The sequence below is a fragment of the Mastigoproctus giganteus genome, chromosome 13 (genome assembly GCF_048544385.1).
Source record: "Mastigoproctus giganteus isolate SK-2022 chromosome 13, ASM4854438v1, whole genome shotgun sequence".
In the NCBI taxonomy this organism is placed as follows: Eukaryota; Metazoa; Arthropoda; class Arachnida; order Uropygi; family Thelyphonidae; genus Mastigoproctus; species Mastigoproctus giganteus.
Genome location: NC_143587.1, coordinates 148,068,279 through 148,094,857, shown reverse-complemented (window position 1 = coordinate 148,094,857; position 26,579 = coordinate 148,068,279). Strand labels below are relative to the sequence as shown.

At 35.5% G+C, this 26,579-nt stretch overlaps 1 protein-coding gene across 1 annotated transcript in view; it reads right to left on the bottom strand.

Moving 5' to 3' along the window:
* LOC150076513 (muscle calcium channel subunit alpha-1-like) overlaps nt 1-26,579 on the bottom strand; it is a 1,171,392-nt gene that overhangs the window by 512,259 nt on the left and 632,554 nt on the right. Inside the window, exon 22 of the mRNA XM_090387375.1 lies at nt 23,202-23,289. Within this exon, the coding sequence (XP_090243501.1) occupies nt 23,202-23,289 (88 nt within the window). The remainder of the gene's footprint in view (nt 1-23,201; nt 23,290-26,579) is intronic.

The window sequence follows — 26,579 nt, the reverse complement described above, 5'->3', positions numbered from 1 at the left end:
GAGAAAAGTGGAGATGAGAAATTGTTGAAGTTAAAGATAAGAAAGGATGGGATCTATCTGGTTATATTAAAGGAGGCAGCAAAGGAAGTAAGCAAACGTTTAGCCATAATTACAAGATCATCCTTGAACTCAGGGAAGGTCCCCATGGATTGAAGATGTGCAAACGTATTTCCAATTCACAAAGGGATATCAAAGAGTGACACAAGTAATTAATAATTATATAATTAGTTTAACTTTGCTTCCGGAGAAAATAATGCAGTCACTGGTTAAAGCATTGCAAGATTATCTTGAAAGATTGCACTTGTAGTTAAGACACAGCATGGGTGTGTTAAGGGGAAATCTTGTCTGACTAATTTTAATGGATACTAGAATGTCGTCACAAAGGAACTGTATGAAAAAAATAATTTTGATATCATATACTTGGATCTTAGGAAAACTTTTGATACTCTTGCACATGGAAGATTACTGTACAAATTGGAGCAGTATGGCATTAAATGCAAGTTGCTGCTATGGATAAAGGGATGTTTGAGTGGGAGATGAAAGAGAGTGGTAATTAATGGACAATGCTCTTCGTGGATTAATGCTATTAGTAGAGTCCACCAGGGTTCAGTGTTGGGCCCACTGTTGTTTTCTGGAATTTTCAATAATATAGATGAAGTATATCAGGCTTAATGTCCAGGTTTGCAGACGATATGAAGGTTGGCAGGATTGTTAATGACAGTATGCTACTGCAACAGGATATAGAAAAGTTGGGCAGTTGGGCTGAGAAGTGGCATCTGAAGTTTAACATTAACAAATGCAAAGTACTGCATATGGGTAGCAGTAATCTCAGAGTGACGGTGTGGCACAACTGTGCAGTAGAATACTCAGGTTAGTGGAGAATGAGCTGGGGGTATCAATGATATACAGGAATTTATCAATGATCTACAGGAATTTTGCTAGCAGGGATAAGGAGGTAATTATTTCTTTGTGTAAGGCAATGGCCAGGCCACAACTTGAGTACTGCATACAGGTCTGGAGACCTCATTTTAGAAAGTTGTAGAACTGCTGGAATGAGTACAGAGAATGGCAACAATTTGGTGAGGGAAACAAATGGTTGCTTTCACCAATAAAGCTTAATTTCTATAAATTGCAGTGTCTGGAGACTAGGTGCCTCCAAGGTGATCTGATTGAGGTGTATAAGGCTTTGAATCCCATCTAATTGTTTGTTGTTTGTTATTTGGTTTTTAGGAGCATTAGCAACTAAGGCTATATTGCTCCGGTGCGGTGGTCATTCCCTGACCTTTCCGCATCCTCCGTATTTGGTGGTGACGGGCTCGAACCCTGGTCTAATCAAGAAGCGTGTGCGACGCACTGCTGCTCCTTCCCACCTGGCTACGGAGGCGCCGAATCCCATTTGCATTGCAAGCTGAATGCAGATGGGATTCTTCCTCTTGCTCAGATTATTCACCTGAAGGGGCATAAATTATAATTCAAGAAAGACAGTTGTAGAATAGATGTCCAGAAAGTTGCTTTTAGTCAGAGGGTGGTTGATTGATAGTACAAAATTATATCTGTTGTGGAAGTTGATAGTTAAATAAATTCCAGATAGAAATGAACAAACAGTTGGAGCAAATGGATCTTTAAAATGAAGGGGTTTTTTTTGGCTGATGCTGTATAAACTTGCTTTCTTGCATGAAATGCCTGTACTAATGTTAATGTTAAATCAAGAAAGAGAGATTTTGCAAACAAATTCCAAAAAACAGACATCACAGTATTAGTGTTTATATTTTAGGGCTTGGTAATCACTTTTTTTTTTTTTTTTTTATGAAAATCCCAAGCACAAAAAGGTATTATAAATTATAGTACTTTGTATTATAGTAATAGTGATTACAGTATGGTGCATGGGCTGAAGCTTGAGAAGATGAAAGCAGATAATGTTGACATTAGACTTGAATTTCTGTAGATTGTAATTTTCACAAAATAAACACAAAGGGATATTGTTTCAGAAAACAGAAGTTGAAAGGAATAAATGAGGAAGAAGAAAAGTTGATTCTGTGAGTTTGAAGTTGGATAGTGAAATGTTTCTGACTGGTTGTCAGACATGTTCAGACTGGTTTGAGAGAGGGGGGGTTATAAAAGCCAATTCACAACATTGCTCATGGAAGTATCTATAGGAAATGCATGCAGCAAAAACAGACCATCTATGAGACAGAGAGTGGAGAGACTTTGTTAGAGATTGGTCATTAATTAACCTAACTGCCCTCTTTTGAATTCAGTTCAGAAGAGTGTGAGAGAGGTTTTGAGGCACCACTCCAGATATGGGAGCAATATTCCATGATAAGGCTGATTTGAGATTTGTAGAGAGCCGTTTGGCAGAAAAGTAATGCTGAGAGTGAAAGAGAAAAGCCAGATTTTTTAGATGAAGAGGAAGCAATATTTGTGATGTGTTTATGCCAAGAGTGATTAGAATCTGGTAAAATACACAAACTGGCATGCACATTGTCAGATTGAGTCATTTTCCACCACAAAAAAATTAAGGTTTATTTTTTAACTGTTTCGCTGATTCACCTGCTGCATTAAAACAGTTATAATGAGTTGTTAACATGTGTATTTTGAGGACTTACAAAATATAAAAGGAAATGTTTTTATTTATAAATAGATATTATATAAATTTAAATCGCTACTGTAGTATCAACAAAGAATTGATTATTGATTAAATCAATAATCAATTCTTTGTTTGCTACAGTAGTGATTAGAGTCTTATGGTAGCAATTTTCTGTAAGACTAATCACTGCTACTGTATAATTTTACTATACAGTAGCAGTGATTAGTAGTTTTACTATACAGCAACAGTGTAAATTGCACCACCCCTTTAAAATTTACTCCATTAGACTTCCTATACATGTGAAATTGCATCACATAAATGTGCCATCAATATCGTGCAATATAAGCATGCTACAGCATAATGTTGAATGCTTCTTATTTGCAGACTGTGTAACAGATATGTTTTTGCATCAACCTGTTTATAAAGGCATCCCACTTGATAAAATATTCTCAGTTTATATTCATCTGCAAGACAGCACAAACATGTATAGGAAACATGTATTTGCTGTCAAACATATTTACAGTTAACTAACTCTGAGGAAGAAAAGTGTATACTACTCTTGATAGGGAGAGTTTATACTAGTCAAAATAATTTTAAAAAAAGATGACTTTAATCAGTCTCCCGAGTCAAACATTTTTAATATTGTCTGACTAATTTCATTGGCTACTATGATGTAGTAACAAAGAAACTGGATGCAAAAAATATTTTGATATGATACACATAGATTTCAAAAAAACTTTTGATACTGTTGCACATAAAAACTGCTGTACAAATTGGAGCAGTGTGGTATAACGGACCAGTTACTGTAGGCACCTCCATAGCCAGGTGGGAAGAAGCAACAGTGCGTAGCACACGCTTCTTGATTAGACCGGGGTTCGAGCCCATCACCACCAAATACGGAGGATGGGAAAGGTCAGGGAATGACCACCGCATATTCCGGGAGCAATATGGCCTTAGTTGCTAATGCTCCTAAAAACCAAAAACAACAACCAGTTACTGCTATGGAAAAAACAGATGATTGAGTGGGAGAAGATAGAGTGGTTATCATTGATTGATTGATTGATTTAAGAGTTCTTGGTGCAGGAGCTGCTGCAGCTAGAGGGCTTTATATGGCAATTCTGTCCGTGTTTATATTTTGCTGGAAATAATTTCTAAGCTTCACCAAGTGACTCTAATTTGCTGTAGGGAAAACATTTGATTTCATATTTGATTATATAAATTTATTTCTTTGAGGAACTGATAAACATCTGCTATATTTTTACTGTCTTCCAATATGGTTTATTAACTCTTTAAAGCAGTTTCAGTGCTTGGCTATAAAAGCTGGACAAATAATTAGTACATGTTCTACTGTTTGTTGTGTATGGCAGGTAGGACATAGAGGGGCTCCTCTCCTCTCCTTGCAACAGATGACAGTGGCTGGAATGAGTGTGTCCTATTCTTAATCTTGCAAGTATCACTTTGTCATATCTGTTTTGTTGTATGCTGAATTTCCATGGTTGGAGAAAACTTTTAATTTGGTGCAATTTGTTATTTGTTAGTACTTGCCATTGCTGTTGCCAGTGGTGTATCCTGTTGTGATGAATAACTTATTTGTAATCTGTGGAAGGAATGGATTTGGGTGTGAAATGTTGCTGTTGGCTTCCTTAGCAGCTTTGTCTGCTTGTTCGTTACCATATATTCCAATATAACTTGGGATCCAGCAAAATCTAATGTTAAGAACTTGTTGAAGGAGCTTTGATACTTGGAATTGAATTTGTTGTTGCAGTGGGTGTTTATTAGAATTTACATTTTGTATAGCCATCATGGAGCTAAGAGAGTCTGTAAAAATTATGTTGTTTTGTGAGCTTGAGTGTTAGATTTGGTTTAGTGCTAACATAATGCAGTATAAATGTTGCAGTCTTTTGGGATTTTTTTGAGCTGTTGTGATATGAAGTTTTCTGAACAGTGCAGATGGTCTGTAAGAGTAGGTCATGGTGTCTTGTCAATGATATACAGGAATTTTTCTAGCAGGAATAAGGAGGTGATTATCCCCTTGTATAAGGCAATGGTCAGGCCACACCTTGAGCACTGTATACAGGTCTCAAGGTCTCACTTTAGGAAGGATGTAGAGCTGCTGAAACGAGTACAGAGAAGGACAACAAGTTTGATGAAAGGAACAAAGGGTTGCTCTTACGAAGAAAGGCTTAAATTTTGCAAATTACAGTATTTGGAGATGATCTGATTGAGGTGTATAAAGCCTTGAATGGTTTAAGCATGCTCAATGCTGATGTGATTCTTCCTCTTGCTCAGAATAATCACTTGAGAGGGCATAAATTAAAATTCAGGAAAGACAGATGTAGGATAGATGTGCGGAAGTTTGCCATTAGCCAGCAGGTAGTTGATTGGTGGAACAGACTTCCATCCTTTGTTGTAAAAGTTGACAGCTTAAATAGGTTCAAGGCAGAACTAAATAAACATTTGGAGCCAGTGGATTGGTGAAATGAGAAGGGTTTTTTTTTTTTTTTATGGCTGATGCTGCATAAGCTTTCTTTCTTGCATATGATGCCTCTACTAATGCTAATGCTAAAACAACCATCCAATAAATCCACAAAAGCCTTGCTAGTGTGTGAATGACCAATCCAAAAATTCCAGTCAATCTCTGGATAATTAAAATCCTCCATTTAAGACACTGATTTACTGGCCCACTCTATTTCTCTGCACAATTGCTCATTATATTCATCAGGCCTATAACACACATCTACTCTCATTTTACCTTTCCCAGTGCTTATGTCACACCAAATAGACTCAACATTGCATTGTCCACCAACATCAATTGAATGCACTTCCTTAGATTTTAAGTTTCTTAATTAACAGCATAACTCCTCCTCCCTTCCTGTCCTGTCTATCCTTTCTGTACACATTGTTCTCCCCAAATTCCAATTCTGCACTGTTTATGTCTGTGTGACACAACATCTCTGATTTCCCAACAATATCTGCCTTTGATGTCTTGACTAGAACTTAAAGCTCATCAAATTTATTAATTATACTCCTAGCATTGGTGTACACACAAGTATACATATATCTGTTTCTACTCTTAGTTACCCTAACACAGCCCATGTATTTACTTGTTCCACTTTGACTCCCAGCAGTCCTGGAAATCCCCATTGCCTTGCTTTGCAGGCTACTGCTCAATTACATTTCAATAGAATCTGTGCAAGGATCACTTTCACCTCTGCAAGCTACTGTTAATCTATTTAGTCCACGTATCCCCCCAAGCTAGCAGTTTTCTGACCCACCTAACTCTGCCTCGATAGCATCAACAAATATTCTTGCAACATCATAGTATCCAATCAAATTTTTCAGACAAGACTTTCCCTTAACAAACCCATGCTGTGTCTGAGCTATAACTGAAGTCTTGTCTAGATGATCCAGCAGTGGTTCTTTAACCAGTGCCTCCATTAAATTCCATGGAAAAGAAGTTAAACGAACAGGTCTGTAATTACTTGTGTCGCTCACTGATCTGAATTGGGGTGAATTGGGGTCACATTTGCACATCTACAGTCCATCGGTACCTCCCCTGAATCCAAGGAAGCTCTCATAATTATGGCTAAGGGTTTGCTGCCTCCTTTAATATAACTGGATAGGTCTCATCCACCCCAGGTTCCTTCCTTATGTTTATCTTCAACAATTTCTCCTGCACTTTGCTCTCAGTTATTAAAAAATCATATAGCTCACTGCCAGAGTTTAATTCACCTCTGGCATCCCCTCCCTGAATAACTTCTCTTGTGTGAATATCAATGCAATATACTCATTTAGTTTGTTAGCTACCTGAGCAGTTGATTCATCTGATTCACCCAATCTGATTCATCCCCTTTCTTCTAGAGTTTACATAAGTAAAGAACTCTTTGCTGTTTTTCTTTGCATCCTTTGCAAAAGATTTCTTGTAATCTGCCTTTGTCTGTCGAACCTATTTCGTGACTTGATTACAGATCAGCTTACATCTATCATAGGCTTCTGTGTCACCTGTTAATTTATATGTATGTCATGTATTTTTCTTCTCTGCCACATGTCTCATTAGTTTCTGACATCCATTAAGGTATTGGTATTGGTACTGTTATTTCTGGCAAAAGGGCTACTAGGGCCATATTGCACCTATCAACGGTATGGAATTCAGACACGGTGATTATAGAATGATGACAGAGGCATTCATATAGCTGTATCCCTTTTAGGAAACAGAAAAATTCTGGAAGATTTGCATCACGAGGTATGACGAAGTGTTAAAGGTTCTTGAAGATTTCGTAAAATACTGAATGAGGCTTTTCATGCATCAGTGTATAACGTACAATCAACGAGAATGTGTTTAGTTGTGAGATGAGAGCTGCAGTGCATACACTTTGGAGGATCATCTTCTGTGAATGGATAAAGATGGGTGAGGTGACTGTGACCGATTCTCACTCTGGATAGGAGGACTTCTTCCTTTCTGTTTACACAGAAACTGGAAGCCCATAACTGTGGTTCAGATTTTATTTGAAGGAGCTTGTTCTGCAGTTGAGCTTGCCATGGAAGTGTCCACTGTTCCTTACATACATGTCTTATATAGGATCTGTAGTCAATATATGGAACATAGTAATCTGTCGATACTATGTTGGATGATTGTTTTGCTGCATAATCCACTTTTTCGTTCCCTGATATTCCAGTGTGGCCTGGGATCCAACAAAAGATGACTACTTGCTGGTGTTCATGGATATGCATCAGCTGAGTTTTTATTGTTGTGATTACAGGATGTGTTGGCAAGGAAGAATTTTGCAAGGCTAAAAGTGCACTCTGTGAGTTTGTATATATTACACTTTTTTGAATGGACAGATGGAGAATATTTTCTAAGGCAATGTTGATGGCATACAATTCTGCTGTATAACTGCTGCATTCAGTGGGGAGAGAAACAGAGATGGTGTTATAGGGAAAGACGGCTGCAGCCTCGACTCCACTTTCAGACTTTGATCCATCAGTGTATACTTTTGTAAATCGTGGATAATTTTGTGTGTGAGCAGTATGGAGTTGCTATATATTGATATTTGCAAGCAAATGTTTTCCCCAGTTTAGGAAATAGCTGTCACAGGATGCTTTAATAGAAGACCATAGAGGATCTGCACTGTTTGAATCTTGGAGGACTTTGTCAAGATGTATAGTCCAGGTTTGTGATAATGCCTGCAATCTGATGCCAGTAGGTTGAACGATTCTAGGTTTATTCCTATAGTGCATTGAGAACTGTGGATCATTAAGTATTGGCCTAATAAGGTGAGTAGTCAGATTTTGAATTTTGGCCACATAGTTCAGGAGTAACATCTTTCTCCTGAGTCTGAAGGGAGGTTCATGGGCTTCAATATAAAGACTTTGTACTAGTGATGTTCTATAAGCACCTACAGCAATCCTGAGGGCGGAATGTTGAATAGGGGCAAGCCGTGCTAGCACGCTTTCCCCAGCAGAATTATACACTAGGGCACCATAATCAAGGCGAGATCTGATTAGGGCGAGATCTGATAGATACAAGTGAAGTAAAGTGTAACGATCTGCACCCCATGATGTAGAAGAGATAACTCTTAGCAAGTTCATTTTTTTTTTCTGGCAACAGTTCGTAGATGTTTAATGTGCTCTGAAAAGTTCACTTTATTGTCAAAAATCATACCAAAAAGACGAACGCTGTTCACAACAGTGACAGGTTGGTTTCTTAAGTGTATTTCAGGATCTGGGTGCATCTTTCGTTTGTTTGCTTTGAGGACTGTGGTATGGAAGAGAGTTTAGATTGAGCCCATTCAGAAATAGAGATGCTTGGTGGTATTGATGTATCGGTCTGAACAAATATTGTACGAAATCTTTTGGCAGCATCAGCATATGTATGTTTTGGCATCAGTTGCTGTATTTGTTTTCTTGCTTTTCTTAGTTCACTGCTGCTTGTACTGACTCTTGTTAAATGATGTTCTGGTCTAGCCTTGCTAGTATTCAGAAAGTTTCCCAGTCTGCATCATATATTTTCCATCTAGGATGCCTGGCGGCTTGGCATGGGGTTTTCTTCATAATTTTCAATATTGTGGGGTAGTGGCTGCTGCTCAATGGGTTCTCATGCACAATCCATTGGATCTTCGGAAGCAGTATTGGGGATCAGATTGATAGGTATATTGCGGAGCTTCTTTTTGATAGTAAGTGGAAATGTGCATGTGTGTGTGGGTGTGTGTGTGTGTGCGTGTTCGTGTGCGTGTGCACCATCATTCAAGATCATGAAGTTGTTCTTGTTTATTATTTTCTTAATTTGTTTACCCTTCTGATCTATTCTGGGATTGCCCCATAGTGGGTGATGTCCATTTAGGTCACCTAAAATGCAGAACAGAGATGGCAATTGAGCAATCAGCTCTTCGAAATCTTTCAACAGGAAATCTTGACTAGGAGATAGATATATTGGCATTATGGTAATGTTGAAGCTTATTGCTGACTGCTTTTAAGGGTGTGTTCAATGGTATTGCTGGGATGGCACAGGTCTGTTAACTAATATTGCAACTCCTCCTCATGTTGTTGTAGTTGCTGCGATGTGCATCCTTTCAATATATGGTATAATTTTTGATTGTATTGTTGTCCTGTAATTTTAAATGTCTCTTGTAGGCAGATACTTAGTGGATGGTACTGAGCAACTCAACGGTTCCACTGGATGATAGTATCTATCATTTAGGGTTAGATGATCCCTCAGATTGTTTCTTTGGGGCTGTTTTCACTTTGTCCACCTTGGTGTTGTCTTTCTTTGAAAAATGAGGTCTTCCCATATCCATTTCTTCTTCAACAAAAAAAAATATATATATAATCAAAAATCAAGAGATAGAAAGAAAAAAAAAAATTGCAATGAAGAAATCAAGACTTTTTGTTACATTTATTTGGGAAGAACCTGGTTACCAAAGTCATTAAAAGTAACTTCCTGTCTAATAATACTAATTTACCAACAGTTCTAAATAAAAGCCTCAAGTTTATTCTGCCATCTCATCAAATTCCAGCTGGAGTGTTCTCTAACTGCTGACTAGAAATTGCTGGGTTTACAAAGAACTTTCAAATTAACAGATAAGAATTTTTTCCAAAAGTAAAACTGCTTCAGGTTTCACTTTTTGGAAAAAAAAAAAAATGCATCCTATAATTATATTTTATATGAGAAAACTATCATTTATTACCATATGAAGAATTAATTTCAAACATATTTACCAAAAAAAAAAGTTTAGATGTGTTTAGAATATTTAATATGTTTATACCTAATAATTATATCACATTTAAAATCATCCACTAAAAAAATGATTTAACATTAAGCAATTATCAATATTTATTACAATAGTTGAATACAAATTGCAGAACCCCCTACTGGACTTTTAGTGAAGGAAAGTCCAGTTTATAATGTTATTGCAAAAATAATAATAAAAAAAATACATTCCACATAAAAATTACAGCAATTTTCAATGGATATATATAATAATATTTTATTACAAAGAGTTATATCAGCATTATAACAACTACTTTTGGGTTTTTGACTTTTTGTAAAGAGAAAAAAAAAATATGCAGTTATATATATATATATATATATATATATATACACATACACACACATACATATACTGTATATATATACAACTACTTTGTTATTCTTTCACTAAAACTTATTATTATTATCAATTATATAATTTTTATATATATATAAATTATAGTTAATTAGGAGGCTGTGAAGAATAACAAAAAGAAATTAAGCAAAATAAAATAAAGAAAGGTCAGCATCAGAAGCTGCATAGAATCACTAACAACATGTTGCCTGAAACAAAATGTAAATTGAGTGACATATGTAAATTAAAATTGGTCAGCGAAATGGATATGTCTTGTGAGAAGCAAATAAAGAAAACCAGTACTTAATACAGAAATATTGAAGAGAACAGAAGGGAGAATTAAATTGAGAGGAAGAGTATTGTGGAAGGAACATATATAAAAATATTGAATACTTTAAACCAGTGGTTCTTAACATTTTTCTACCTACGTACCCCTTGTCAAATTTAACATCAATTGCGTACCCCCATTATAAAATATCTTTATTTACTTATTTGTACAATATTTTAATAATCTTAAATATTTAAAGAAGCATAAATAATGTAAACAAAGAAAATAGAAAAAATAAAACCAGAAGATTAATGTGAGCATTGTTGCTGTTTGTTCATTGTTAAAACGGTGAACTGGGGAACTGTCTTCGATAAAGAAATACACATATCATGTTCCACAAAAAGCCTATTTCGTTTCTTTGTTTTTAATGAAACAAGTGTTGAAAATCCTGCTTCACACATATAATTTGTCACAAATGGAATTAAAAGATTCATGGCTCTTCTTACTAATGCAGGATAGGCTTCTTTTAAGGAAGACCAAAATTCTTCTAAATATGTAGAATTAAATTTTTGTTTTAACAATTCTTCTGGTCTTAAATGAATAAGGTCATCTTTAGTTGATTCCTTATCCTTATAATAACAAAATGATAATAAAAGGATTACGGATGCATGTTGCCATTGTTAATTCATCAGAACAAAAATAATTATCAAAAGAACTTTGAAGCTTGTCCATATGTGCAATAATATCTGTCTGTACAGAAACAGGCAAGATCATGTCACTGTTTGATCCTTTTTTTGAAAGCTGATTCTAAATTTGGAAAATTTAGATAGTTGGATGACTCCAGTGTTCTTTTCCAAAGTGGTAACTTTGATAAAAATGCTTTTAATATTTCAGAGGCATCAATGATAGTAATCGCAGTTCCTTGAATTGAAAGATTAATTTCATTCATGTGGCCAAAAATATCTGCTAAATAAGCCAAACTAATTTCAAATCTTGTGTTTCAAATTGCTGGGCGAGAAAACTTTTTTTGTTTTAAAACGTATAAAACTTCTGCACGAAGTTCGAATAAGCATTTTAATACTTGCCCTTTGGAAAGCCAGCATATTTCAGTATGATAAAGAAGAATTTCATGTCATGCTCCAATTTCTTGACATAATTTTTTTGAAAATTCGGTGATTTAAAGCATAGGATCTGATAAAGTTGACGACTTTTACTACAGTTTTTAAGACTTGATTGAGTTTAGGTGGCAAAGTCTTGGATGCATGTCGACGTAACATACAGTGAGTTATGACAGTTTGTGGAATTTCTTTTTTTACTAAACCAGCAAATCCAGAAGTATTTCCAAGCATTGCCGGTGCTCCATCCATACAAATACTGCCAAGTTTTAGTTTCCAGTCAAAATGTTGTTTTCCAAAAAAAAATTTAAACATATTAAATACGTCAATGCCTTTCGTAGTTTCTTGGAGAGGTTTGCAAAATAAAAATTCTTCTTTGATGATATTCATATGTTAGAAACAAACGAAAGCTAGAAGCTGACTACATTGAGAAATGTCTGTAGTTTCATCAAGTTGAATACTGAAAGGGTATGCTGTCACTCTTAATTCCTCCATTATCTGGTTTAAAATGTTATCAGATGTGTCTTTAATCCTGGACGATATAACATCATTTGAAAGAGATAATGTGTCAAGTTTCTTTCTTTCATTTAAACCACATACAAGTTCAACCATTTCCAAAGCACAGGGTTTTACTAAGGTTTCGCCGATTGCATGTGGTTTTTTTTTTATTACAAATGTGATATGTAACTTTATAAGATGCTTCAAGACATGGGTTCTGTGAAGGAGTAAATCCAAATTTTTGTAATGTACTTCATTTTTCAAACCTAGCTTTCTTGATGCAAAATTGCTCTGGACTGTCTAATACATATTCAGGATGTACTGAAGTGAGATGTTCTTTTAATTTGAAAGGTTTCATAGATTCATTCCCTAAAATTTTACTGCACAAGAAACATTGGTTTTTGTGTCCCATCACGCTCAGTAGTAAAAGTAAAACAAAAACATACATATGACTTGTTATATTTTCTTTTCTTTGACATTGAAGGGTTGGTTCTGGAAGTAATGAGAAATAAAAATGACTTATAATTTTATCAAAACCAGCTAACGGTTAGCTTCACTAATAGTTCAGTTTTATGTACATCTACTCCAGTTAGATGCTAACTGGAATAGACATACATAAAACCGAAAAAAAGAAAAAGAAATTTATTTAAAAATTACAAGAAATAGTAATTACATATTAATGTCAAAGAAAAATACAAATAAGATAATAAAAATTCAAATTAAGAACATTTTATTACTTACTTTTTATTTTCGTCAAAATTGTTAACCCCATTATGCAGCTCAAAACAAGTTAAACAACTGCAAATGAATAACTGAAACAGGGGTATGGCAGCCTATTGTTTTTTCATGTTGCTGCCAAGCTATTGTATGAGGGGAAGGAGGACAGCACTATTGTTGGAACTGACAAAAGTAAATTTGTTACCGGCTGCTCTGATGTCATGGAGAGGATGGGCAGAAATTAAAACATTAAATTTTAAAGTTCTCAATAATTATTTGTTGTAAAAACGTAATTAAAATAATTTAAATATATTTCATATCATTATATACATATAGTGATATTCGTAAGGAATGAATTTTTTTTTGTTTATTACAAGAAATATTATATTTTACATATGTTTACATATCAAGACCTGCGTACCCCCTGAAAGACTTTCACGTACCCCTAGTGGGTACATGTACCCCAGGCTAAGAACCACTGCTTTAAATGGTAAGACAATACAGCATAATTTACTAGCAAATTATAAATAAAATTTAAGACAGGCATCATCTGAAAACACAAAAGTCAAATAATGTAAAAAAAAACAACTCTGAAACTTTAAACCAACCACGGCAACATGACCAATAAATGAAACAGTGCAATGATTGAGTCCTGTCTTATAAGAATGCCACAGGAAAAAAACAGTCATGGAATCACTCCATCAAACACTACTTGACAAATGATACCTTGGTTTAATTTTTACAAGAAGGCCACCAAAGTGCAAATCTGTTTGTTGGCAGGCTGATGGCATATTGTCAGATTGCTGTCTGATGTTAGAAATGCAATGATTCTATGACTATCATTGTGCTGTGCCATTCAATGAGATGGGACTCAATGGTTATACTATTTTTAATTTTAAGTTGTTTCATTTATTAGTCACGTTGCTGTTGTTGGTTTACAGTATCAAAGTTGTGATATTTCATATTATTTGGTTTTGGTGTTTTCATGAGATGCATGTCTAGATTCCTTTATAATTGACTCACAAATTATGCTCTCTTGACTTTCTATTTAAAGTATTTAAATTTTTTTAGTATGTATTCCTTCCACAACACTCTCCCTCTCAGTTTAGTTCTTCTTCTTAATTTGGTTCCTCTCTCCTGTTCTCTTCAATGTTTTCATATTAAGCACTGGTTTTTGTTGTATTTGTTTCTTTTATTATTATTATTATTATTAGCTACATGGTGCAAGGAAGCCTGAGGCTTGAAGAGAATTACCAAGAAAGAGAAGAATGATGATATCCAGCTCAGGACCCTGGGTGTGCCAAGCCCATACTCACCAGATGTAAGCCCCTTGCACGGTTTATCCGTTCTGCTGACCTATTTTAATTTACATGTCATTCAATTTACATTATATATATACATATACAGTGTGTGTGTGTGTGTGTGTGTGTTATTTGCATTATTTGAGAGGTTTCTATATAATTGCTTTTGCAATTTGCATGCTATTTTGGGCTTGGCTGCATAGATAGAGCTAGTAAGTATATATACATATATTTATATTTTGTGTATTATAGTTCAAGTTATAAATCATTCTCTGGCAGTTTAGTTATGGGAGGCAAAATTAGGATAGAAATAGGCACTCTTGCCCTCGTATTACACTAACAGCCCAGAATGTGAAAAATTTTAGTTGTAGGAAAGTATACGATTGAAGAATTTAAAGTTGATGCTCGGTTTACCTGGGAGTACAATTTCCTCCAGTAACGGCCCTGGAGATGGTAGATATATGCATCCAGAAGTGATTGTCTGTATATTTTTATGCAACAAAATCTTATAATTATAATTAAAATTCTACTTAACATTACTGTACATACATAAACTGTTATAATTTTAAACTAAAACTTGTAGGTAACTGGCTGATATATATGAAACAGTATCTCTTCGGGATGCCACACCATTTTACTATTTCAGCAACATATGCTTAAATAGTCCTAAATATGTAGTCTTAAATAGTCCTAAATAGCTTAAATATGTACAGCCTATAATGTTTAAATAGTTTCCTGGCGCACTATGGCCATAGTTGCCGATGCACCTAATAAATCCCAAAACAAACAAACAAACAAACAACATTAATAGTTTCCTGTACATATACCCTAGTGTTGTAGCCAAAAAAATATTTAAACAAAATGAGTTTTTTATGGGTTTATTTAAATATGTACAGGTAATTGTGGCATCTACGTTATGTTACCTTTTCTTTAATTGAAAAAAAAAAAATAAATAATAATAATAAATAATAAATAAATAAAAAAATTAATTTACTGACAATGTTACATTGTAGGGTTTGTAAATTAATTAAATAACAGTATTATTTAACAATTAATTAATAGTTATTAATTAAAAGATGTGAAACAGTGAAATATGTTAAAACAAAATAAAAGAGCCAGAGCAAAGACTTACCATGCCACACATGGCTGGCCGAACCAAAACATTATTGAGTTACTTTGTTGCATTAAAATTTTGAGATTCCCACCATCTGTCATGGGCTTAAGTGGCAACCTCTTACTGGCCAGGATTAACCCGATGTAATTTGGGAAACATGATAATTCACATGAAAAATATATACAGTAACACCCCCTGTATCCACGGGGGATACACTCCAAGACCTACCATGGATGTAAGCAAACATCTTCTTGCATCAAATGCCTCTACTAATGCTAATGCTAATCTGCTGACCCTATATATAATGTGATTTTCTTGTACATACATATGCATAATAAAGTTTAACTGATAAATTAAACACATAGTAAGACATTACCAACATTATATATGGTAATAATAAAGTACAGCAGACTCTCGATTTACCGGGATTTGATTAATCAGGACACTTCACGACTCCCAAATTAAAAAAAATAATAATAATAAAACAATAAAAAAATCAACCAGAAATCATAAAATTCAAGAATAACTAGAATAGGTATAAACAGATATTTTGCAAGTTGTTTGTTGTGTTGTTTTGGTTTTTAGGAGCATTAGCAACTAAGGCCATATTGCTCCGGGATATGCGGTGGTCATTCCCTGACCTTTCCGCATCCTCCATATTTGGTGGTGACGGGCTCGAACCCCGGTCTAATCAAGAAGCGTGTGCTCCTTCCCACCTGGCTACGGAGTCGCCTTTGCAAGTTGTAAATAAGTGACAAGAACCGGCATTATAAGTCATCATTGGGAGATTAGTGTACCTATTATTTTGCAACCCTCGCTGTCTTCACACCTACTACTTCTACTGCTCAAAACAAAAAAGAGACCAAATGTTTGGTTTGATTTAGTGCATCACATCGATTGTTGTATTCTGCTATACTGCCAAAGGACAAATTTTGTTTTGTTATTTATGTCAGGGATGTCGGAATTTTTTTTTTTATAGTAACTATTTTTTTTTTTTTTTTTTTGTTTAGAAATTGTGAAAATGGTGGGCAAACACAAGAGTTGTGCTTTCAAAATAAACAAAAAATTGAAATTATTCAAAAGTTTGAAAATGGTGCATCCATTAAATCTCTAAAGAACCATTATAAAGTTGGTGACCAAACCATACGTGACATTGTAAAAAATAAAGGGAAGCTATTCACTTTAAAATCAACATCGTAAAAAATAAAGGGAAGCATCATATTGGACACGTGAGTTGTAAGTGTTAAGTTTTTTCGTTTTTTTTCTGTGGTTAACCATGGGTAACTGAATCAGCGGATACGGGGACACAACTGTATATAATATTAAATAATAAACTAAATGAAATAAAATAAAATAAAAAATGAAGATAAAAGTCTAATATTAGCAAATTTTATGTCCATCATATATTTAACTACAATAGCATTAGTAGAGGCAAATGATGCAAAAAAACAAGTTTATATAGCATCAGCAAAAAAAAAAAAAAAAAAAAAAAATTACTTCCCGTTTCACCCATCCATTCACTCCAAAAGTTTGTCTAGTTCACCCTTGAATTTATTTAAGCTGTCAACCTCCACAACAATAGATGGAAGTTTGTTCCAGCAATCAACCTCCCGCTGGCTAAAGGCGAATTTCCACACAACTATTCTATAACTGTCTTTTCTCAATTTGAATTTATGTCCCCTCAGGTGCACAATCTGAGTAAGAAAGAGGAAGAATCCCATCAGCATTGAGCTTGCTCAAACCATTCAAGGCCTTATACACCTGAATCAGGTTTAAATAAATTAAATTAAACTAATTAAGCTAATAAGACTAACATAAATTCCTTCATAAACTTTATATTATTATTATTGCTGCTCTTATATTATTTCTCCCTGATTGGGGGTTCCACCTCATGATGGGTACTGCTACCAAGTACAAAGGGTGGTTGTTATTATATTTGGTGTTACTGTTAGTCGAGGAACTCTGACTATCCTACAGGTTTTCACGATTGCAACTTTCTGGAGTTCCTTGTAGGTGTTCGCTGGGAGATCTATTGCTGCTAAGCTGTTATGTAGGGTCTTTGGCACCATACTGGAGGTTGACACAATGATCAGGATGATCATTACTTGTTACATGTGCAACATCTCTTTGATCTCTGGTCTTAAGTTTGTGTACTTCCTGATTATTATTATTATTATTAGTAGTAGTAGTAGTATTATATTCTTCTTATTATTATTACTATATTCTTATATTATTTTTTATACTCTTTATATTCTTCAATCATATACTGTTTACTTTCCTACAACTAAAATTTTCCACGCTCTGGGCTATTAGTGTAATACGAGGGCAGGAGTGTCTATTTCTATCCTAATTACTTTTTCCCGCACAGGGGCTCACATCCGGTGAGTAGGGGCTTGGTACACCCAAGGCTGGATAGCTAGCTCAGGGTGTACCTGGGCTCGGTACACTCTGAGCTGGTTATCTCTCTCTCTCTCTCTCTCTCTCTCTCTCTCTCTCTCTCTCTCTCTCAGGGTAACTTAGAAATTTTTTTGGGTGGTGCAGCATAAGGCGCAGGCTTCCTTGTACCAAAGGGGTAATAATAGTGATCTTGCCTCCTGTTAGCTAAACAGCTAAAAAATTATAACTATAACTATAATACGCAATATATACACACAAAACATAAAAAATATATATATATAACCAGCATAAACCTGCTGCAAAAATGTGAGAAAATTAGAATAAAATATTATCCTAATTTTATAGGATAATATTTTATCCTATAAAATCACCACGTGCTGGCTAAAGACAAATTTCCGAACATCTATTCTGCAACTGTCTTTCCTCAATTTGACTTTATGTCTCCTCAGGTGCCTAATTTTAGCGAGAGGAAGAATCCCATCAGCACTGAGCTTGCTCAAACCATTCCAGGCCTTATACACCTCAATCAGATTACCTCGCAGGTGCCTAGTCACCAGACACTGCAATTTGCAGAATCTCACTGCCCTTCTCTGTACTCATTCCAGCAGCTCTACATCCTTCCTAAATTGAGGCCTCCAGCCCTGTATACAGTACTCAAGGTGTGGCCTGACAATTGCCTTATACAAGGGGATAATCACCTTACCCCTGCAAGAAAAATTCCTGTATATCATCGACTAGACACCATGACCTACTCTGGCAGCCTGTCTGCACTGCTCAGAAAACTTCATAGCTGACTGCACAGTTACCCCCCAGGTCTTTTTCATTTTCTGCTATCCCGAGTACCAGAGATATGTACCACGCAGTTGTTACATATCTCTGGGGTTACTGCTACCCGTATGCGGTACTTTGTATTTGACAATGTTAAACTTCAGTTGCCACTTCTCGGCACACCTGCCCAACTTTTCAAGATCCTGTTACAGTAGCATACAGTCATTAACCCTGACAACCTTTGTATCATCTGTAAACTTTGAAATGAAGCCTGATATACCTTCATCAATATCACTGATAAATATACAAAACAACAATGGGCCCAATGCCGAACCTGGGGGGGGGACTCCATTAATAATATTAGTCTACAAAGAGCAGTGTCCACTTTGATTACCAAACACTGCCTTCTCCCACTCAACCATCCTTTTATCCATTGTACCAACTTGCCCTCAATGTTATACTGCTCCAATTTTTACAATAGTCTTCCAAGTGCAACAGTACCAAAAGCTTTTCTAAAATCCAGTATATGATGTCAAACTTATTTTTTTGCATCCAGTTCCTTTGTGACCACATCACAGTATCCAATAAAATTGGTCAGACAAGACTTTCCCTTAACAAACCCATGTTGTGTCTGAACTATAACTGCAGTCTTGTCTAGATGATCCCGCAGTGCTTCTTTAACCAGTGATAATTACCATTATTTTCCTGGAACAGAAATTAAACTAACAGGTCTGTTAATTCTTGAGTCACTTTTTGATCCCCCCCCTTTGTGAATAGGGGATACAATTGCACGTCAACAGTCTGTGGGAACCTCCCATGAGTCCAAGGATGCCCTCATAATCATGGATAAGGGCCTGCTTACTTCCTTTGCTGTCTCCTTTAATATAACTGGATAGATTCCATCCCTCCAGGTGCCTTTGCTCTCAGATATTACAAATTTATATAACTCCCTGTTAGAGTTTGATAAGCTTCTGGCCTCAACTTCCCTACAGAATTCTTCACGTGTGAATGCAGATGCAAAATACTCATTCAGTTTGTTAGCTATCTGAGCAGGATCATAAACAGTCGAACCATCAATATCAAGTGGGCCAATCTGATTCATCCCATTTCTTTTAGAGTTTACATAAGTAAAGAAGTCTTTACTTATGTCTAGCAAAGGATGCAAAGAAGTCTTTACTTCTTTGCATCCTTTGCTACTGATTTCTCATAATCTGCATTTGCTTTCCTAACCTACTTGTGACTTGATTACAGACTATCTTATATCTACCATAGGCATCTGTGTCTCCTGATAATTTATATCAATCCCATGTATTTTTCTTCTTTGCCACAAATCTCATTAGTTCATCTGACATCCATTTAGGCCTAAACCATGAATAGTATTTCTTAGTTGAAATGAAAAGCCTAGTAGCTTCCAAGATTAATTCCTTGAATGCTTCTCATTTAGGATTTGCTTGGTAACACCATCAGTTGATCCCACTGTATAGAATTTAAAAACTGTCTGAAACCACTGTAGTCACTTTTACGAAAGCCAAAACCCTTCCCTTTAAACCCGATGGTAGTTACATCTTTGTGTAAATCCCACATCAGTACACTGTGATCACTGCTGCCAAGTGGTTCCTTTATCTGCAAATTGTTAATGCATGAAGAATTTCTGCTGATATTCAGATCAGAAGTATTACTTCCTCTGGTTGCCTCTCGAACATGCTGTGGTAGAAAACACTCATCCAATAAATCCACAAAAATATCTTGCTAATTTGCGAGTGACCAACCCACAAGTTCCAGTCTGTATCTGGGAAGTTAAAATCCCCCCCCCATTATAACACATTCTGATTTACTGATCCACTCTATTTCTCTGTACAGTTCTTCGTTGTACCCATCAGAGTCATTAGGCCTATAATTCACTCCTACTCTCAATTTTGCTTGTACTGCTCAAGAAAGTACTACTGTACCATCACCGGCACAGTCATTAATAGCAGATCTGGAACTGTTCTAGTGATACAGTGTAGTACAGTGTTTGGTGTAGAAATGACAGTCTCATAAATATTGTTTATTTTTCAGGAAAAGAAATAAAAAAAAAGGAAGGTGAGAAGTCTGTAAGAAAGGAACATATGATAACAGAAAATATTGTGTTTAGTGAGCACTTGCAGCACATGAAACAAGAGGTGTGTAGGTGCAGTCATGCAATAATTTCTTATCACTCACTGCCCACTGTTGTGGTTCTGGCTGCCAAATTTCCTCTCACAATGGCACGCATCTATACATATCTTTCCTTATTTACCAAGGAAAATAAATGATGGTTAAAAAAAACATCTTTTAAAGTCACTTCTCCCTTTTTTTACACTTGGTTTATGGGTCACAGAGAACATATCAAGTCTCATCCACAGTGATAATATACTCTAGGAACAAAAGACGATTATCGAATGCCATTATAAGATGTTCACAAATCATTTTATATTGTTAAGCTTCCCAGGAATCAATTCTGAGCAATCTGCTGCATGTTCAAATCATCACTTAAAATTTCACAACAGCTTTTGTGAAAAATGCTAAGCTCTTCAAGTTTATCAATTCACAGAGCAGTTCTAATGCATGAATTGTCCAGCTATTTCAAGTTTTTCAGGCACAGCATGGTCATTATCTGATGAACTGCTCTCTTCCTTCTTTAAATTTATAATGCCATCCACAGAGAATAGTAAGAGATGGAGAATCCTCTCTGTATAACTTCCAAATTGGTTAATATGGTCATGCCAAGGCATGGTGTGAAAAAGTGATCGGCAAGCATAGCTCATCCTCCTCCTACCCTTTGCTATTGATTAGCAGGGCTAGGCCTCTGCATAATTTACTACTTATTTGCATTGGAATGTGTTTGACAGGTTGCTGCTTACTTCTCATTTGTGGTTGAATGTGTTTGATATGTTATCAGTTACCACTCTTTTTGGTGCTGATGTATTAATCAATGAAGGGAAAGCTAAGCAGTCATTTCCATTTCCATTAGTAAAGGAAGCATGCCGTGAACACTATGGAGAGCGACTGCAAGATTTTGGTATGTTTTGCAGAAGGAAGTATGTAAGAGCATGATTGAGTGGTGTATGTGTTTGATATCCTTCCAGTAGAAGTGCCCCACATGTGGAAATACGATGAAATTTTAACTGAGTGAAAGGATGTTACGGGTGAGGATGAGTGAAAGTGTGCAGTGAGAGGGGTAAATGCTCATCCCTCCCAAATAGTTCCATTACCTAAACTGGCTTTTCTTGATTAAAATTTTTTTAATACAAATGCTTGTAGCAAAAAACCATGTAGAGAATGTGTGTGTGTGTGTGTGTGTGTGTGTGTGTGTGTGTGTGTGTGTGTGTGTGTGTGTGTGTGTGTGTGTGTGTGTGTGTGTCAAGTTCTTCTTCATCTATCATTACTTCAGTTGTAAGTCATAGTGCATGTATTACATTCTCTGAATATTAAATTAAAGTGGTTTTATTTAAAAATGTATGAGAAACTTATGGAACAGTATGCAAATATGAAATTTTGAAAATGGAATTAAGGAAACTTCCCACAGAAACTTTCAAATTGTCACAAGAAGTTTACATGAAGTTTTCAATGCTGAAGGGGCATGTTTGAGTGACAAAAGTTATTTTCTGAAAATAAAATGTCCATGAAAATTCTGGAGCCATCCATCCAAAGACAACAAAAATTAATGAAAATACTGTACTGAAAAAGAGCAATAATCTGATCATGCTGATGGAAAAATGATTATCAGAATGACAGAGAGAAAACACAATGAGAGTGTTCATCAAATTTTAACCATCAGTCATGAAAGATCATTGAGAGGACATACATCTGAGCAGAGAATAAGATTGCAGCAATCTTTTGGACAAAATTCAAGACGAATGAATTTTCTGGATAAGATAACATCATCACTGAGTATGGAACATAAATATTTCTATGTGATCCTGGAACAAAACGGTAGAACAAACAATGGAAGACATTTATTCAAAATTTTCTATTCTTAGATTATTCATTTGATAAAGGAAGATGCCAAATTCTCTAAGTACAATATGTTTATCATTTTCTTTAATAAAAATGTCAATTTACATCCATAACTCATTCCTCCAGGAACAAATTTTACTTTCCATTTCAGAAGTGTATGAAGGAAACGGTGCGAATTGTGGCAGGACAGGTGGATGTGGCATTATAACAACACAATGGCTCACAATGCATTAATAGTAAGGAAATTCTGACAGATATACAAATTCTTCGGAATGAAGATCAACTCCAACTGTCCCCCATCCACCCACTTTGGCTTCATTTGACCTCTTTCTATTCCCAGGTGGCGAAACTAAATAAAAAGTGGGGTACATTTTGGTCTTCTGAAAAAAAAGTCTTGCAGCACACAGCAAAGCCGACCGGGCTAGCCAGGTAGGTAAAGCACCTGCCTGGCAACCCAAAGGTCGCGGGTTCGATTCCCGCCTCGGGCTTGGATCAGAGTAAAATACAAAAACTTTGGGAGGTGCATTATAGCCATAGAAGCTGATGCGCCAACAACTAACAAGGAAAAAAAAAAAAAAAACACAGCAAAAGCATTAAAATCAATATTAGTTAAAACAACATAAAGAAATGCTTTCAACAATGGAAAAAAGAATTTCATTTAGAACTGTTTAAGAGAACTACAGTGGGGGGAGGGAAGGGGCAAAAGCAAATAACTGGAAAGTGTAATTTTCACTGGAGTATATAACTCTTTTGCCACACCTAAGTATACATTTATCTAAACATATATCTGTAAATTATAAAAGTACAAGATATCAACTATACAAACAAAAAAAGATATAAAAGAAATGACCACAGACCTTCAGTCCTTTGGCACGGTTAATGGCTCGGAGTGGGCGCAATACCCGTAAAACACGTAATATTTTCACCACAGAAAAAGTTTCGTTCCTGAAATTTTAATTTTAGGATTAAAGTCTGTCTTGAAGGATAAACTGAATTTATTAAGGCATACTGGAAAGTATTATTTACTAGTGATATTCAAAAAAATATTACATATATACAAAATATATTTAATATATGAAGGGAGGTTGAAAAGTTTTTAGCCTCTCATAGCCAGCAGAATGGTAGAAAGTTGTGAAAAGCCATGTAATTTTCAACATAGTCCCCCATCCCAAACCAAATCATTTTCTGACATGATCCACTACTCACTAAAATAATATTGCCACAACCGACAACTGATAAACATAAAAAGTTCATTAAAACAAAATATATAATTAAAAATAAAACAAAATAAACTGTCAAAAATTAAAATTAAGACAAATTAAAAATTAAAAACATTAAAATCTATAAAAGCAAGCAGACAAGGCAAGTAGCTTTCTAGGCAAAGAGCCTCTTTGTCAACTTACTGATGCCTACAATAGCAGGTCAACTATAATACAGAAAGGTAAACTTACACATCCACAAAGCTACCTCTCTGTATAGGCTTCAATAAGTTGACAAAGAGGCTCCTCACCTGTAAAGCTACTTGCCTTGTTTGAATGATTTCATAACTTTTCATTGAATTTTTTAATTTGTATTTTAATGTTTTAATTTTTAATTTGTATTTTAATGTTTTAATTTTTAATTTGTATTTTAATGTTTTAATTTGTATTTTAATTTTTGTTTATTTTTAACTTGTCTTAATTTCAATGTTTAACATTGTCTATTTTGTTAGATTTTTAAATATATATTTTGTTTTAATAAACTTTTTATGTTTATCAGTTAGCATTAGCAGAGGCATTTGATGCAAGAAAGTAAGCTTATGCAGCATCAGCCAAAAAAAAAAAGAAAAATAAATAAATAAAAAATAACCACTTCCACTTCACCCCTCTGTTCGTTCGAAATACCTGTCCAGCTGAGCCTTAAACTTATTTAGGCTATCAACTTCCACGACAAGGGATGGAAGTCTGTTCCACCAACCAACCACCCGCTGGCTAAAGGCAAATTTCCTCACATCTATCCTACATCCGTCTTTCCTCAATTTGAATTTAAAGTTGTTGGTTGTTAACCATGGAATTCAAGGCCTTTTCCTCTAATGATCCATTAGTTTTCATAACTAGTTCAAAAAAAATTCAGAAGGTTTTGAATTTGCATTCATCTTGGCATTTTCACTGTTGAATTTCTGTTCTTTCAAGTCCTTTTTGAGACACTGAAATAGAAATCAATCCGATGGAGCAAAACCTGGCAAGTAGGGTGGATGCTGCAATATCTTGAACCCACAGTCATGCACTGTCGTCTGAGTCACAAATGCTGCATGCACCAGTGCATTGTCTTGATGCAAGAGAAATAACTCCTTTAGCGAATTTCTCATCACGCACCTCTTGAGTTTCAATTCCTCAAGGAAATGTCTTGGTAAATTAAAATAATACTCGTCATTGACAGTGGCACCTCAATCCATGAAATCACCATGATCACTCCTTTTGCATTCCAGAAGATGGATGACTTCCCTAGCCAACTTCTGCACTCAAAACCTTTTTTTAGGAAGGGGAAGAAGGGTGCCACCGCTGTTTAGATTTTTCATTTGTTTCACGGTCAAACTGGTGCACCAATATCTCATCCATAGTGACATACTACTCCTAAAACTGAGCTTCATCAGCTTCAAAATGCTGCACAATCTAATGACAATGCCTCACTCTTTCCAGCTTTTGATCTGTATTCAGTTCTTTAGGGATCCACCTCAAAGAAACCTTTGTTCCTAAAACATTCACCTGAAATATCATGAGCTCACCCATGGAAGATCTGAACATTGTCAATGTGATTGAATGTTATTCTGTGGTCTTGCATGATCAGGTCACGAACGGCATCCACATTTCCAGGGAATGACAGGGTAACAGACCTCTCACTGTGGGGTACATCTTCAACATTGTCTTGTCCATGCTTGAATTCTGCAACCCAGTTTTTGACAGTAGCTTATGAAGGACTGTGGCATATCATTGTGTACTTGTGGAGAAAAAGAAGAATGGGTACATCTTCTGTATAGGTGCCATGAATATCACAATCTATGAGAGGAATGGATTGATGGAGCACTCAGTATGCAAACAATGACTTCTGGATGTGAAGCCCTTCTACTGAAGACAAGGACAGACTTTGGTGCTTTCCAAAATTTCGCAGTACAAATTTTCAAGAGATGACAAGTCCTGCTGCAAATGGAGCATAAATAATGCTCATAAAACTACCTGTGTAAAAATGTGGTTAAGTGGATGGGTTAAACAGTCCACTGGACATTGGAACAGAGATTTTGCAGTCAGGATAAGCAGAGGATGTGTGGTACCATTCCAGTTAATGGTGGGTAGTTTACCCTGTGAAAATAGACAAATGCAGCTATTTTCCAAATGCTTATGCCACTTTCCAGATCAAATGAATATTAACACTGACAATTCTATTTATGCATGCTGTTTTTGAATCTAAGCTTCTTGATCAAGTGCATAAACGTCTCTTCTGTTATCTGGCCTTTCTGTATATACCATACTCAAATTTTTCATCCTTCCTATCTGAAGGACATGTTTTTAATATTACATCAGCATTTGTTAACTTGCAGCATATACACTATATGTTGTTCATCAATTTTTTTTTTTTTTTAAGTAATTTTGCTAATGTTTTAAGTAACTTGTAAGTAGTTCATATACAGTGAAACTTCCCTTTAATGGACAGCCATGGGGAACAAAAATTTGTCCGTTAGAGAGAAGTGTCCGCTAACAAGAAGTCTACAAATTTAAACATACACACCAACCATTTATAACTGATTTAATAATAAAATAAAATGATACAAAAGACTGTAAAATAATATTTACAAAAAATATGATTATTTACAAAAAACTAATTTACAACAAAAATAAAATAAAATAAAATAAGTTAAAATGCATTAAAATATAAATTTAAAATCGATAAAAACACTATTAAAGCTTTCGGAGGTGTCTACCTCCTTCCTCAGCAATAATGAATATTTAAGCGACACATCCTTAAGTACCAGGTTCACGGCACACGTGGATGACCACGCGCATACTTGGTATTCCTTTCACTTGTACCAGAACCGGAAGTGGTCTGGGGATGTGGAAAACTAAAACGTTTATCTCTGGCAAAAACCACCGCCTCAAAAAGGGGGTGAAGCCTAACTCCCCCTGTCTCTGTTCATGCTATTGTTGCCAGAGGATCCAATCCACAGACTTTCCAGCCACTTGCAGTCCCAGAATCTATGCGCC